The 17,737-nt window shown below is 44.5% G+C and overlaps 1 protein-coding gene across 1 annotated transcript in view; it reads right to left on the bottom strand.

Moving 5' to 3' along the window:
- NUP205 (nucleoporin 205) overlaps positions 1 to 17,737 on the bottom strand; it is an 839,084-nt gene that overhangs the window by 786,146 nt on the left and 35,201 nt on the right. Inside the window, exon 2 of the mRNA XM_085651995.1 lies at positions 4,449 to 4,591. Coding sequence (XP_085508121.1) covers positions 4,449 to 4,591 — 143 coding nt within the window. The remainder of the gene's footprint in view (positions 1 to 4,448; positions 4,592 to 17,737) is intronic.

Genomic DNA, 17,737 nt, shown 5'->3' with positions numbered 1-17,737 from the left:
ACCGTAGCGAGAGGCAGCACAAGCGCATCACGGTGATTACAACTGAATTGACCATAAAGCCCGCCGGTGACTCCATGAAGCGTGGCAAGTAAACGCTCATAAGGTACAGATACAATTGATCTGACCTACTAATTCCAGTGGTGAATTACACCACTTCATGTAGAACCTCATTGGTCCTACACAATTAAGTTCGGTCCTGACGAAAGCCCCGAGAATGCAAAGAGGGCTGAAACATGTTGACCACTAAGAAGTGCGAATGAACAGTAACTCATTCAATACGCACATTACTTTTTTTAAACTCCCATTCACTGCCTCCGGAATAAATTATTGAGGTTACAAGTGACATAGGGATTTTAACTTTAAATTTCTTCACTTCACCTCGAGCACTAATTCACGATATCTCTGACCACTACTGTCAGTACCAGTAGGTCTTCCTCCGGGTGGAGGTCAGCATTTTTACGACAAAATGACCCAATGATGTTGCTGAAACAGTACACAAATGGCGGAGAATGAAAATATACCGCCCTCGACCTGTGTAGATGTTATGAGGGTCTTTTTATGAAGGATACAACCAACAAGACCATGGTAACACAGGACAAGTGGTCCATTCTCCCCCCTTGTGATTTATAAATAACTTTAGGAAGCCGAATGGACCTAAGCTTCTTTTTCCCCCACTTGATTACTACACGGTGTGAGCTAGAGAACATGTTGACTCATGTAGAGTGCTGAAAGAAAATGAAAAAGTATTCTTTGAATGCGAGCAGTGGACGAATACACGGTATTCAATCAAAAGGATGGTAAACAGCATATGCTTCAGGGGAGGGACAACTGCAAGTGGAGAAAGGAACGCTATTAAATCAGAAGCGAGAAAATGAGAGTGACAAGAAAATCTACCAATGGTAAACAGTGGTCTGGATCTAAGCCCACTATAATTTTTTTGTATGGTCCACAAGTGGTCTTTCTCTAAAAGCGGCTTATACACTAAACCTAAAATCAACCCGCAGTTTTCTGTATAAAACGCATCTATGAGATAAACAACTTCATGTGCGATGATTTAGTGTACTTTTGAGAGGTAAAATAGTTCCCTGTTGTAGGAAAGGGCCCCTTTTTGCATGGTTACCACTCATTTCTTGCGTGACCCCGAATGCAACCAGACTCGATGTGCCCAGAGTCCCTGGTAATCAGGTTCCCAGGGCCTGTGTACTTTCCCAAAACTGTACCTTTGTACCCACAATTGGCACATCCCTGGCCACAGGTAAACCCCTTGTAAAAGGGACCATGGGTACCAAGGGCACTGTGACCACGAAAAGCCCTTAGTGGCTCAGTACCTTAACACCCACACACTGCCATCGCAGGTTGCATGTTTTGGTGCAGAGAAAAGTGAAGAATAGATGTGGCACGCCTCCCTGTGTGCCATGTATGCAACCCACTGCCTGAGGCCTAGATAAGTCACCCCTCTAGCAGGTTGCACTAGCCCCCTGATGAGGGCACAGTGGCATGAGCCCTGTGCTCCTACAGTGACGAAGTCAATTCTTAGACAATGTAAGTGTAGTAAAGCCATAAAGAGTATATGGTCTGGGAGTTGGTCATTACGAACTCCACAGCTCCATAATGGCTTTACTAAAACCTGGGAAGTTTGGCAGCAAACTTCTCAGCACATTAAGCCCACACTGATGGCAGTATGGGATATAATGTAAAATGCACTCAAAGGTCATCTTAGAGATGCCCCCTGAAAATCACTTAGCCCAGGTGTGGTTCCTGAATCACTACCCACCATTTGCCACCACCAGACAGTTTTCTGGACCCCTGGGTAGAGAGCCTCCGCCCTCTGGGTCCAGAAACAAAGCCCATCCTGGGCTGAGGCGTCATGCCTTCTCCTCCAGGATTGGCTGGGTCCAGGAAGCGGAAGCTTCAAAGGCCTGCCGCCTTTGTGAGCTGTCCCTGCCTTTTGCTGCCCACAGCAACTGGCTCCAACCGGTTATGGCCCCACTTTTGGGGGGGAGAATTGGTGGGAATACCAAGCGAGAAGGAGGGGTGTGCCCACCTCTGCCAACCCCACCCCTCAGGTGGGGGAGGCGAGGTGAAGCACACATCTCAGTCCCTCCATCTTGGAGATGAGGGGACCCAACCAATCAGGAAGAGGCTTATGCCCCCTCCCACTGGAGGGTGGCATAATAGGGGGTGTACCCAACCTAAGGAAGGGACCCATTGGTCCCGACCTGCGCATCAATTTAAATGCCCCCAAATCTAATATTTAGGGGCAAAACTGAACCTTGCCTCCAAAGATTCGAGGACGAAAGAAGAAGGACTGTAGAGCTGTGCTGACCCAGGAAAAGAGGACCTCTCCTGCATTGGACGCAGCCCTACAGGCCTATCCCAAATCCAACCTGCCTACAGCAAAGAAACCAGCGTGTCCAGCAGCCCCCCAGAGCCCGGAGGAACTGCTCTGCACCACCTTAGAGACTGTCTCCCATGAGCACCAGATTTGCTCAGCCAAAATTCCAAAACCAGGATCCGGATTCAGGCAACTCCACGATTCTGCACCACTCTGCACCAGACGCCCACAGCCCAAGTTCGAGTGGCACAACACCACAAGGATGTCTACCTGGCGATCCTGACCTGGGATCTGGTGACCCCCGACCTCCTACAAGCTTCAAGGAGACACCTGCAACCTCAACCTGAAGGGTACCCCAGACCGCGAACGGAGCTGGAAAGAAAACCAGACGCCAGAAGACACCCCTGCACATGACGCCCCACAGCCTTGGGTGGCCCACCCGACAGTGTCCAGGCATCACCCAAGAACCCAACGTACCGCTCCAGCCAGTGGTCACCTTCAGGAAGTCTCCCTGCCCGAGCCAACAGCAACTTTGTTGAACCGAAGATCTCCATTAAAAAGCAGAGGGTCCCCGACATCTTTTTTGCACCCTGCACCAGACCGCCCCAGTGCCGCTGGTGGTGCAGCTCCTGTGCTGGTCGTTGGCCCCTGCAGTGCTGGCCTTAACCCCAGGAGCTTTGCTCCCACACTCGAGTGGCCTGTTTGTCAGCAGTCCCTAACCGAAGGCCGCCTTAGCCCCATTGGCTAACATTGGGCCCCTGCACTCTGCACCCGGCCGCCCCAGTGCTTCTGGTGGTGCAACTCGAGTGACTCTGTAGACCCAGGGAAACCATGGTCCTAACCCCCAAAACTCCCACTCGTAAGTTGCATACTTACCTGAGAAACCGCTAACACTTCTTCTCCCATAGGAACCCATGTTATGAGATTTTAGGCCTAAAATGTTATAAGTGTTGAAATTATGTTTGTATGGAGAAAAGAGAACTGAACTGCAAAGTATAAAAAAGTCTTACTTGCCTTGTATTGTGAGATCCTCAGATGTGGTATCTAGGCATACCACCCCAGTACTCAAAGTAATCCAAAAGATACTAAAAAGTATTCTGAAAGCAATTACTGTGTAAATAAAACTACATTATAAAAGTGACCAGTAACAACTGCAAATCCATTCCCAATTGCATTTCTGTGTAAAGATTTACAACTGAACGTATATCTTACCTACCTGTACCACGTCCTGCTTGGTTCTAGAAATAAAATACAAGAATACCTTTTTTATGCTTACCCAACTGGCCTGGATTCAGTCTCTGAGAGTATGCATCAGTCTTGATTGTGTGAATACAATAAATGCTAAACATACCCTCTGCATAAGCCTAACTGCTCGCCCACACTACCACAAAAAGAGCTGTTAGTACTTACTTCATTTAGCCTCTGCTATACCTCTGGCGACTCCCTGGACTGTGCACACTGTACCTTACTTTGGTATAGTATATACAGAGCCAGCGTCCAACACCTGTGCATTACAATGAAAGCACTCCATATGAGGCATAACTATTCCAACATTAGGTGAAATAGAAATATCCGATTTGGGAGCAGCCAAAGCCCACTATGTATATTTTTAAAGGATTGATAACAATGAGCCTTGGAGACAACTGCACTGCCAAGTTAGACAAACGATACATCATTTGAAATCAGTCAGCAAGTTATAACTTTAAAAAACATGTTAAAATTGTGGCTTCAGAATCAAAGGGTTATGCCTCAAATATGACGCAAGTCAGTGAAGATTACATCACCGTAGCACCTGGAAGCCTGTTTGACATTCACTGGATTCATATGTCAATTCAAGCAGTTAATTCAATCACTGAAAGCAGATTTTACACTTATTGGCATTTTTACAAAGTGGGGTAGAGCAAAAGAGAAATTGACTCCAGAACAAACTGCACAAAAAAACAAAAACATTGCTCCGAAGGAAAAGGTTTCTCATTAGAATTAGGTGGCTACTTTAAGAGCTAAAGATTTAAAAGCTCCCTCAGCAACATTTTCAACACAAAAAGTGCAACTTACAAAATTTATTTTGGAGTAGCGCCAGTGTCACAAACAAGGAGTAGCATGGGCTCCCTACCGGATTTTTGAAGAGGGAGATGAAGTCTGGTTTGTGTTTCTTCAAAACTATATCCAGCACATGAATGGATTCTAGTTGCCTCTTCCACACAGCATTAACCACCGTCTGCAGGACATCCTTGTATGGCCCCCAAAGACTAGCAGCTAAAAACAAGAGAACAAATGTTAAATGTGACATTGACAGAGTAATTCTTACTCTTCTAAGCCAACATCTCTGTATTAGTATATAGCCCTTATTGCGAGTAGTGCCAGCATAACTTCCAAGCATTTGTTAAAGTGTTCTATTAAAGACCTAAAATATATCACTGAAAAAAGCTTTAACTGACATTCTAATTGATCTAAAGGATCAGCAAATAACAAAGCAATTACAGCATAAAAATTACATTAGGGGGTACGTTTCTTTTAAGCAGTTTATTTCTAGGTTTTTGCATCATAAAATAAATTCTGAATCGGCAAACATCATGACATCTATCACACATACATTGCCAGTGCCCCACTGAACATCAATATTATTTACTTATTTCTGAAGAGTAATATATTTATTAGAAGAAAATGCATGGTTGAAGGCTAGAAGTTTGTGCACACCATCCTGTTACAGTATACAGTATTCTCTATATACCTGCCATTTGTCCCATACCCACCCAACTTTTCATGGACAAACACACGCCTCGTATATTGGTTTTTAGGTCTCGCCTAGGCAGCGCTTGCACCGTCTCTTCGAGACATGCTGTATTCAGGATATGTGAATAAAGCTCCGCCGACTTCCCTCCCATCTTTTTAAATGGCTCCTGTCCTTGTCCTTTGTAAATGGTGGCTATTCATTAGTTAATAGGCTTAGTAGTCCCTCCTTAGTAACCGCCTTGTCCCTTCTTGTAACCTACCATAAGGACACCCCCTGTTACATGCGTCGTGACTCCCTAGGTCTTAATTACAGCCTCAAGGGTCTATTTTCTTAAAAGGCTTCAGGCAGGACACACACTTGGTCATACGCTAGGCTGGCAGTGCTTACTTCACGCACAAGAACATCTCGCATTTATATGAGACCGCCTATTAATTTCCCTTCATCAGCTCCACATAGAGTAGAACCTGATCCGGAATTAATATAATAATTCTTTTGTCACGTTTCAAAGCCACTAATTTTATATATGGACATAGCTAGTTGAATGTACTCGTGGTACTGTTTAGCATGCAATGCATTATGGGCAGGGTGGATTTACCATATCTTCTGCAGGGTGCAGTACCATACATAGCCAAAAGAGGTTCCCTGGGACCTCTTTTGGCCACATAGTACTGCAACCTGTAACATGGCTAGGCAAAACAAATGGTGTTTATAATGCCAATATCTTCAACTTTGCAGGGTGCAGAACTATATGTGGCCAAAAGAGGCCCTATGGGACCTTTTTTGGCCACATATGGTGCAGTACCCTGCAACATGGCTAAGTAAGAAAAAGAAATTGGCATTTATAATGCCATTACCTCCTCCAAAAAATGCGAGACAGATTGCATTTTCAATGCAATCGGTTTCGCATTTGAGCTGTTGGCATTGAAAATGACAGTGGTTTTACTTATGCTTTTTTTACACCATTGACAATAGTGCTATGCAAATATAATAATTCCACTGCAAATAAAAACAAAACTAAACTTTCTGCACCATCTTTTTAATTGGCTCCTGTCCTTTGTTAATAGTGGTTTTTCATTGATCAATAGGCTTAGTGGTCCCTCCTTAGTACCACTTTGTCTCTTCTTGTAACCTCCCATGAAAACACTTCCTGGTACATGTGTTGTTGCTTCCTAACTTTTACTTACAGCCTCAAAGCACTGCTTTCTTACAGGGTTTACAGACAGGACACAAGCTTTGTCCTCTATAAAGCTGGCGGTGGTTACTTTATCCACTAGTACATCTCACATTTATATGAGACCTATTAATTTCCCTTCATCAGCGTCACACAGAGTAGAACCTAATACGGAATATAATAATTATTTGTCACATTTCAAAAGTACTAATTTTATATAAGGACATAGCTAGTTGTATGTATTTGTGGAACTGTCTTGCATGCAATGCATTATGGGTAGGGTAGATTTACCTTATCTTCTGCAGGGTGTTGTCCCTGGGACCTCTTTTGGCCACATATGGTACTGCGCCCTGCAACAGGTCTAGATAAAAACAAGCATTGAAAATGCAATAGGTCGCGCCTTTGATCAAGTTAAAGCCATTTGCTTTGCTAATGGTATTGTATAGCAAAGCAAATGGCTTTAACTTAATAAAAGGCGAGATCTGTTGCATTTTTAATGCTTGATTTTGTTGTTGCAAATTAAGCACTGGCTTTACTTGGCCCTCCCCCTTCCCTCCATCCCTCCCAGACCGGGGACTGCTCTTCTTCCACAGCTGCCTCCTCCGTCGCTGCTCCCTTCCTCGGGTGCTCGGTTGCACATCAGGCATTGACACTTATATAAATACATGGCACACCCGCACGCGGTAGCGCGGGCCCTGACAGTCTTGTGATGGGAGATGCCAAGGCTGAGCAGTGGCACGTGCAGCTGCTCTGTGCAGAGTATCCTGGCCCAGGCCTGGCAGGAGGGCCCAAGGTAGGGGTCACAGAGGAGGCTCACGCCCCTTCTTCACAGGGGGGTGGTAGATGCATGAACCGCCTGCAGAGCTGGGGCGGGGGCACGACCATTGCGGTGTAAAGTGGCAGACGCTGAGCAAGGACAGTGCCTGGTAATGTGGAGACACGCGGTGCTGCAGGTCAAGGGCGGACTCCCCGGGCCCTGATATGACATCAGAGTGCAGGAGATGGGCCTCGAGGCGTCCTTCCTGACCCAGAGTTCGAGTCCCGGCTCGGGCTCTTGTTGAAAGGCCGTGGGGGTTCTGGACACATCACTTGCCCTGTCTGTGGCTTGAGCTGTACTCAGAAATGGAGCGCTCTTAGCGCTGTACTAAAGCACACAATGCAGACAGAACCCCTTAAACATGAAATAACGTCAGTATTGTGCTTGCACATTGAATAGCTGGGCGCTGTTCTTCAATAAATACTGTCTGGCTTAGAGCTGTGGTAAAGCATAGATTGCTGCAGGTCCTTATGCATCACAACCTCACAGACATAAATGAGAAAAGAATGAATGCCGTGATCCCCTTACCCGACTCTGGTACCCTCCGGGACCCCTTCTCTCTAATTATTAATCCCCGGAGCTGCCGCCACCCCGGGCCCTGCCTCATCTCTCTCTTCAGTCATTCATCTACCCAGAATCCTTCGCGGCCTTTCCCCTACTGTGGCAATGGCCCCTCCATCCCCATATATGCCAGTTGTTCTCTCAGCTCACTCACTAACACTCCTTCATTTATTACATTCCCCGAAAGCTGATATTTACAAATTGAGTGAATCAGCTACGTCTCCAGAGTCCTGTGTGGCCCCCGTTGCAGTCATCGCACTACCGCCCTCCCTACAGGTGGGTTACCACAGGACTTGTCCTCAGACTCCTGCTATGGCCCCTCATACACCGCCTCCCTCAGGGACATTATCTCCTCTGTGCGGCATCTCAATTTATTCCTGTGCTGTTGACAATCATATTTTGTTCCTCCTTCCCAGGGATCCCCCTGCAAACCAAACCCTCGATCTGCCTAAAGGCATGGCTCACAGGGTGTCTCTGTGTTTACTCATGTCTTCTCAGCAGCTCCTACCCCCTCATCACCCAGATTTTTTTTTTCTTCAGTTTTATATAGCACGAACTTGGCCAAAAGGCATCAGAGCGCTTTACATGAACACCAGATCACATCACATAAGGTCAGAGTTTTTTTAGGATTATGGGCGATTGAATGATTTGTCTAGAATCACAGGATGTGGAGTTGATGCCTGGACTCAAACCTGGTTCTCGGTTCCAAAGAGGCAGCTCAGGCCTTATGGCCACAAGTAAATAAATTAATCTCCGCCCCCTCCACCCCTCGTTCCAGGAACCTGCCAGTATGGTTTGCCGCTAGACTGAAGGCGTTGTTATATAGCGCTCTTATAAATCAGCAGATATCTGAAGGCGTCGTTATATAGCGCTCCAATATAGCAGCAGATATAGCAAGACGCCGTTATATAGCACTCGTATAAATCAGCAGATATCTCAGGGCTCTGTTAGATAGACCTCGTAAATCGGCAGCCACCGCCCCTCAGGTGGGACCTTAGCTGCACAACTTGGGACACACCCAAGTCCCTGGTCCCCCTCCTCCACTGCCATGAACATGTAATCATGTATGTATGTATGTACTATGCATAAAGGGCAGAGAAGGCAAATCTAAATGAAGTCACTTTTATGTCTCGGTCTCTGATTACTTGCCCTGTCCATGTTTCATTATACGATTCATCTGTTGCGATTTTACCATTGTGTCAGAAAGGTACCACCGGACGCATTAACAACACATCTGTTAAAAGGGCATCCCCTGCAGCCGCAGCCCGGCTCTCTAGGGCGAGGAGGGGGCAAGGCTCGGACTGCTTCCGCCTGCTGCACAGGGCTTTCAGCGCCGCATCTCTCCAAGCTCTGGGGAGTAGGCATGCTCGGAGTAGAGATCCGGACAGAGCAGGGAGAGGCCCAAACACCAAGCCGAACATACTGAGCTGGAGGAGGGACAGAGCAGTCAGAGCCAGACAGGCTGAGGGGGCCCATCACCAGTCGAGCGGGGAGGGAGGGAGGGGGGGGGGGAGAGAGAGCGAGAGAGAGAGAGAAAGGGGGGAAGAGGGAGAGGAAAGGGGAAGTGGGCGGAAGGGATGTGGGTCGGCAGAGGAAAGAACGCAAAGAGAGGAGGAGGCTGAGAGAAAGGAAAGGCGGAAGGAAGGAAACAGAGGAAGGATGACAAGAGTAGAACGCACATATAGTACTAGTAAATAAAAATAAAAAACTAGCCTTACCTTGTTGTGCAAGCGTGAACCATCATCTCTCAAAAACATGACACACACTCCAACCCGAAGGCACCAGCTGTGCAGCTTCACAGAATGCAACGCACGACTGCTGTCTTCAAAACAAGCATCGATCTCTTAGCTTTATGGGGCCATGTGTTTCTAATTAGAAACACATGGCCCCATTAAGATAAGAAAGTGCTTTGCAACAGCAACAAAGCAGGCATCCCAGACCGGACCGGTGGCCAAAGGGCATCAACCAAAAACCCTAATTTCCAATGGCAGGCCACCGTTTAGCATAAACAGTGATGCCAGCCAATGGAAATTAGGGGCGGGGCTTCAAGCCCTTTTCTGAAACTCCTCGTTAACAATAAATCTCACCGAGGCGAGCAGCGCTTTGCGCTGCGACGCCACGCAAGACCTAAAAATGGCATTTATAATGCCAGTAACTCCAACAAATGTAAGACCAATTGCATTTTCAATGCAAAAGGTTTCCAATGTGTTTACGTTAGAGCTATTGGGGTTGAAAATTCCAAGGTTTTCTACTTTTGCCGTTTTATACCATTGGCAATAGTGCAAAGCAATTATATTAAGTCCACTGCATGTAACAACAAAACTAAATGTTCTGCCCCATTTTTAGGTCTCGCTGAGTCATCGCACATGCGCTGCACGGAGAGACTTTAGTAGGTGAGTTTTCAAAGTGCTGCTGGCTGGCGACAAGGTTTTGTTCACGCGAGCGCGAACCGCCAGCCTTCAGCGCCATCTGTCTTTCCTCTTGCTTGCTCACTGCCTCTGCCCCCTCTCCCCGACTTCGCGCTTACAGTGTTGCCGTGCAACACCAGTGCGTGCAGGGAACTGCCCAAGTTCCATACAATCAATCACCCAGGACACCATTACCAAGGGTCCTGATTACGGCAATCGGGCACATAGCGCTAGCGCACACATAAATTTCGGTGATAGATGAACTGAAATGCCCATTATTTTACACTTGACTCAGCGGCCATAAAACACATTTAGTCCATTACTACAAAACATTACTGATTCTTCCTGATATGAATCTAGATAAACCACAGATGAAACAACATTAAAAACGGTCTATAACTATTTTGAAGAGTTAGAAAGAATGAACAGGACAGCATAAACGTGTAGATGAAAACAACTAAGTAAAACTTCAAATACTACATACAAATATTAAGCATTGCTCTTGGGAGTGGGACCATGCAGTAGTGGGATGTTACTTAAGGAGATCACACTTGAGGGGGGTGAATAAATGGTGCAATTGCAAATGGATGACTCAAAGTTCATGAACTATTCTTTGTAGGTGTAACAGTATTGTTTACATTTAACTTTACGCTCATGCTTATACACCCGCACAAGCAATGCTGTTATTGGAATTGTTATGACTGGACTATGGCTCTGGCTGCTCTCTCGCCCTGTGTGTTCCCATGCTACTGCCTAGCAGGCTGCGGCTGGAAATCACAGGACTTGGAGGCAAACCCATGGGCTCCTGCCTCTGCTAATAAATGTCTTCAAGGAACTCTCTGTGCTTGTGATCCTTATTATCGACCTCTTCACAGTTGGCAACGATCTTGAGGTGCTGCAGGAGCTCACTGACAATACTGACTTTCTGTAGTTTGGATCACAAGAGCCTGGACCACCTCCAGGGCGCAGAAATAGCAGGATTCATTGGAGCCGTGTAGCACCGTGCATGTGCAGACTGCATGCCCTTTCAAGATACCACTTGGAGCACATAGCGGCGGATTTGAGGTAGTGGGGACCGCGCGCACATAGTATGGACATGCTCAGGTGCTTGCTGTGAGTATCGCGCCACGCCCCCACCAGTGTCATTTAACGGTTATACATACTGCATTCCATTGTCTGTAACCTCCTCTTGCTTACACCTTGAGGCCTCACACACTGGTCACGTGACCTGTAACGTCACAATGTCGACATCTGGCAGCCATCTTGGATTGGGCAAAAATCATTTCAAAGCTATTGGCAAATGTTTTTCTTTGTGCAAAATAATTGTTTATGCACAGGAAGTCACCAGCACGACTACAATTATTTTGGTTGCTGTTACACTTCCCAAACCACCTGGGTTATTAATATAAGAGGTGGTTACGGAAAAGCCCTATAAATGTTTTCTGCTATGTGCTGAAGAAGGGCGTGTGATCCCTACGCCAGAGTTTCCCTGCATGCCCTGCTTGTACTGTGCAGGGTGTCCTGCTGTGATAAGAGCCGTCTGCTCCAGCACACACATGGCGGTGCAGGGTGTAGTACTGACTACTTCTGTGGATTTCAACCGCTGTACACATGGGCATCAGATGGAGATAGCAAGCCAGGGGTTGCCATTTTGTAAGGACAGAGCGACAGCTTCATTCTGGAGTCAGGCAGAAAAGACTGCTGAGTGTAGGTAAGTTTCCAGACTATAAACCTAGAGAACTTTACCCCGGCTTCTCTCCTCTACCCAATATTACATTAAATAAAGATTAGAAAACGTTTTAGCATACAGAAACTCAAGAGAAATCTGTATTTTTGTATTTTTAAAGCATGCGCCTCCAGTTACGTACGAACACCAGCTAGCCTTGAACGTTTCCTTAACTGCACCCTGTTACTCAACACTGTAAGGGATAGGCTTGGAGCGCTATTCTTTGCGCTGGGACAGGTCTGCTTCCATTGGAAAGCAGCCTTCTGTGGTTTCCCAGGAACTGAATGTATCTTCTGCCATTGAAGCTCGCATGCTTTCACTTTTTATCCATTGTAGACCTAAAACGTTCTTTTCTTCCTGGTTAATCTAGAATGTATATTATTGGACCAATGGCTGCATTGCCCTATATTGAAACATGATATTGGAGGCGCGCACACACACACACTCGCTCTCACACTCGCTCTCTCACACTCGCTCGCTCTCACACACGCTCTCTCGCACACATACCTTTTCACACTCTCACACACACACTTTTTCACACACACACTTTTTCACACTCACTTTTTCACACACACACACACAATTTCTCACACACACACAATTTCTCACACACACACAATTTCTCACACACACAATTTCTCACACACACAATTTCTCACACACACACACAATTTCTCACACACACACACAATTTCTCACACACACAATTTCTCACACACGCACACAATTTCTCTCACACACAATTTCTCTCACACACACACACTTATAAAATGAAGTAAGTCACATTGGAGAACACTTAATGCAGAGGTTTTGTTTCATCTCGTGGACCAACTCTAATGCCTCCTACTTTTGTTTTAGGCTTGATCGAAGACAAGTCTTGAGGTGGATTGTGCATGTCCTGAATCTATATTTAACATAGTTGTTAAATCTTGTTGCTGCCTCAGGGCACACCTGTGTAAAAGAAACAAGCATTGGCATAGCCAATAGGTCTCGACTTTTGGGACCGTATAAGTATTTAGCTATGCAGCACAATATCCTTGGTGCAGCAACATCACTGTTGCATGGCTAAACACTTATAAGATCCCAAAGGCGAGACCTATTGGCTATGCCAATGCTTGTTTTTAATTGCCGCCTATCCTTCGTAAACCGTGACTTTTAAGAACACAAGCCATGTCCTCTGTATGGCTGGCGGTCGTTACTTTATTACTAGTACAGCTCACATTTATACGAGACCTTCTATTCATTTCCCTTCCTCAGCTCCACACAGATTAGAATCTAATCCAGAATTAATATAATAATTATTTTATCACATTTCAAAGCTACTCATTTTATATATGGACATAGTTATTTGAATGTACTTGTGGTACTGTCTTTCATGCAATGCATTATGGGTAGGGTGGATTTACCATATCTACTGCAGGGTGCAGTACCATATGTGGCCAAAAGAGCTCCATGCCACATTCTTTCTGCACCCTGCAACTTGGCTAGGTAAAACAAGCATTTGCAATACAATAGATCTTGCATTTACTCAAGTTTGAGCTATTGGCATTGTAAATGACAATGCCTTTTATTTAGGTTTTGGTTTTTAGCTTAAACTAGCGTAAATGCGAGACCTGTTGCATTGCAAATGCTTGTTCTAGTGTTTAACACATTTCCATAGCGGCCTTCTATTTGGAAACACTAGGGGGAGCTTAGGCCATCTAATTTTGCAAAATATCTTGCTTTCCGATTACTAAACATAATCCTTTCTCACAGTGTCAATTCATCATCCTCAACCAGATTTAATACAGGCATTTTTGGGGTTAGGTGTATTGGGCGGCACCCAACTGCTTGTGTCGTACCCTCTACTGTTTCTAGAAGGGCAGAATAGTTCTGCAGGATCAGGCAGTATGCAAGAAATCGCTCATTTCAGTACTGCATCAGAGACAGGACGGGTTGAGGGCTCGCTGCAACCCCCATAAACGTTATGGAGTCAAGTAAATTCTGTCCATATAATTCAATTTTATTAAGAGATATTGGGTAGATAGAGCATATTATAAAGTCCACTCCTCCTGGTACAAGGGGCAGAGGTCCTTTTCCCAATCCTCTCTTAGCTTGGGAAATGTGCCGGGGTGTTTATTCTAAAAGATTATTATAACGGCGATATTCTACGCAGAGCTGCATATAAGTTATTGTGAACTTGGCCTCCAATGGGCTATATTCAGGAATGCATATATTGAATGCTAGATATGGAAACATTGCATTGTGCAACTGTTAAGTAGCAGAAGGACTGAGTATACTAAAGACCCAAGTCTTGATTTAATTCCTCAAAAGATGTAATACTGTTTGACACAATTAAAGGTCTCACATTTGAGAAAGCTAGGTGGTCTCTGCATTGAAATTCCATAAGTGGTTGCCTATGGAAATTTAGTGCCTAACCAGAGCAGGGTTTCACATCTTATCTTCCCTGCCTAGCAAATCAGTTTACAGGATTGGCTCCACATATCAATGACCACTTTGGCTGCTGAGTGAATATCTCGGTGAGGAAGCCACCTCGGGGCTGTATTTCAAGGGATGTTGCTACAATTAGAACACTGCAAAGCACGGTTTAGTTATAGTATCTGGAGTCTATACAATTTGAAAGGAGATTCATTGCTTACATGTCATGTGATTATTTTATATGGCACAATACCACACACGAAAGGAGCACTGAAAGCATGGACTATCGGATCAGGAATTATTATAAAATTATTGAATTAGTTACTCTTTCAAGTTTTCAGATTTGAAGAAAATGTTTCCTTCTAGCAAACACATTGAAGGGCTATGGAGAGTAACATTGCCCCTATGTAAGTAAATAGTGACATTCATGTATGGTTAGGAACATTTATTCTGCAAAATGTACAACAGAAGTCATTTATAAAAATATGGTTCCGTTTTAGTAATAGTACTGATAATGTTGTTGGAATATGGATTGGTCTGGGGGCATAACTAGATGGATTTTTAAATTATTTACAAAATGGTCACTACACTACTCAACAAAGTTTAAATAGATACTAGGAATTTATCTATTGACTGTTGCTATTAAATACAGTTAAACAATTCTGAAACTGATGGATATAAAAATCAACAAAAAGTTACAGAAATAGTTTATTGATGGGCAGTAGTTTTCATCCTCCACATTGAAGTCAAAATGTACTCTATGTGCCAAGTACAGAGATGTTTGTCTGATTTTATCCGATACTGTGAATTATAAAGAAATGGAAAGGGAGATTGAAAATGTTAAGAAACTAGGGTACGGTTTAGTACATTTTGGAGGAAGTGCTTGACACCTGATCAATTATTATGAGGAACATTTTAGAACATCATTGGAGGAGATGGTTAAGTGAATTATTTCACACAGTAGGCAGAGTGGAAAAATTAGACAGATCTGTGTAAACTCGAATATTAATGTTAAGATATGGCTTTAGAGCAGGTCATGGGACACAAACCTTTAATTGTGTATACCAGAAAAATGAATTTGAGAAGAATATTGATACGTTCAAATATAAAAATCACCATCTCAAACTTCTTTAAGAGCAGCTCTGAGGCGGCACAAAACTGTGTTTAGAGTGTTCAAATTGTACTAATTGTTGAAACTGGGTTGCTGGCGGAGGGTGGTGAAACCTTTCTAAAGGAGCAACCACAATCTGTTAGGGTGACATATAATCAAACCCCAAATTAACCTGTGCTTATCCATTTGGCTGCTTGGCACAAAGCAGTCAGGCTTAACTTAGAGGCAATGAGTAAAGTATTTATGCAGCACTTCAAACAGGAATAAAGTGAAAACACAACACAAGAAAAATCCCACACAAATTTAACAAAATTAGAAGAATCGGAGATATGCAATTTCAATGTTTTAAGAAAATAGCCAGTCGGGATCTCCTTCGGTATTATCGGGCTTCCCATCTGAAGATTTTTAGGCAGCTGTTGAGAGATACATCAGAGATGTCACCATTTTTCCGGGCACTAATAGCTGGCCCCTCAAACCTGAATGGCTCTTTTCTGTTTAAATTTGGTCACCCGAAATTTTTCAAAAAAAGTCAGGCTAAAGGTTTTTGAGTGCATGTAAGGTATGGTATCAAATAAGGACATCTTTACACATACCTTACTTCAGTCATAAGGCACCTATTTGGGACTCACCCGGTACACCAGCCTGTCTTTAAGACTCTCTAGCTATTCCCCTAAAGTAATGCGGTATTCTGAGATGGGGCCAACTCCTTGACGACACTGAATTAATCACTTGGCAGCGTATGCAGGAAATATCGAAAGGGACAGTATCCAAATTTAAATACTATCAGTTAATGAGCTGGGCAAAAACACTGGGTAAAGATGGAACTGGGAACCAATTATGGGATTTAAAGATTTGTTCCCGTCCTTTATTACAGAAGGAGGTAGCGGAGTGGTATTGGATGATGATTCAGGTTTCTGAGGAAGTGCAAGTCCCACCGTTTGCAATCTGGAGGAGGGAACTGTCAGCTCTTGACCTCGATCAGTAATGGCAAGTATTTATGTCTCATCTACGGCTATATGTGAAGTCTGCTCCACTTAGGAAGAATCATCTTTTTACAGTCCACAAAGCCTAATGGACGCCTCGGAAACTTACGAAAATGGGAACCCAGGCAGTGAAGAGGTGTCCTAAATGTGATGAGATCAACGCAGACGAAGCCCACATGTTCTGGCAGTGTCGCTCTATCCAGTTTTTTTGGCACAAGGTGGGTGAGTCACTATCCGGAATCTTGGGCCAAGAGGTTCAGGTGAGCTTAGCTGTGGTTATTTTTTGGGTGTTACTAGAGAATGAGGGAAACACGGCCTTTACGAAATCATATAAAGCTCTTGTATTCATGTTAATTCTCCTTGCACGTAGGGAGCAGTGCATTAACGGATACTGCCTAATCACCCTTTAGAAGTGGAGTGAATGAGGTCAATTAAAAAAATAACGAAATTTGATCGAACTATAGTGAATGCCAAGAGAACGAGGTTTTGGGACCTTTGGTAAAATTAGGTAAAAACAACATGCATGTGATTGGTTTTGTTTTGTCAACTTATTTTTTTTTGACAACAAACTTTATTGGCATTTTAAGGACACCGGAGAAATCATCCCCATACATGGTACAAAGACGGATATAGGAAGAGTGAGAATTGGTATCCCTGTTCGCCCCCCCCCCCCCTGGTCTGCGGAACATCAGACCCACAACCCCTCCCTGTCTCCTTATTTTTACTTCTCTGTTTTTGTGGTGTCTAAATACTTTTCCATTTTATTTATTTCACTGGTCCAATGATTAACAACACGATATAGAGGTAGCTTGAATGGGAGGGAGGCGTCTCCTGTTCATCGGTTCCATAGTCCAAAAGCTCAGCATCTGTTTTAAGGGGTCGTTTCCAGGTTGGCAGCACATAAAAGGACTCGGGATGTTTATACATCCCTTTTCTGGGGGAGAAGCCGAGATCTTTCGGATCGTTGCAGCCGCACGTATACTTTTGACACCTAATATAAAAATTGGCAAATGAGGACCAAAAAAAAAAAAACTAGTGACTAGAAGTCCACAGCGCCAACTGTGGTTATCTGGTTGCACCAGATCAGGACAAAATCACAAGTGTAAGCCAATTGTGATGGAGTGTGAGCCAGATACAGGGATCCAGTTAAATTAGGCTTGATGAACAAAGTATATTAAATACTGATTTGCAGAGCGTTGCAAGATCGTGCGTCAAGGTTGCATCACACAGCGGCGAGGCTGCAATGCGAAGTCCTGTCGCCAAGGAGGGGCTTGTGATGCTAAGTCCTGCATTCCTGCATTGAGGCTGGGTCGCGCAGCAGAAGTTCCGAGGAGACTGATGGCTGCAGTGCGAGGATCGGTCTCTGGGATTCGTTGTGCAGTTACAAAGCAGCTGCGAGGAGATGCGTCAGTTCTGCTTCACAGCAGAGTCCAGGGGTTATGTTATTTTAATTTATAACGCACACGAATCACC

Source organism: Triturus cristatus, chromosome 4_1 (genome assembly GCF_964204655.1).
Source record: "Triturus cristatus chromosome 4_1, aTriCri1.1, whole genome shotgun sequence".
Taxonomy (NCBI): Eukaryota; Metazoa; Chordata; class Amphibia; order Caudata; family Salamandridae; genus Triturus; species Triturus cristatus.
This window is presented reverse-complemented; position numbering and strand designations above follow the sequence as displayed.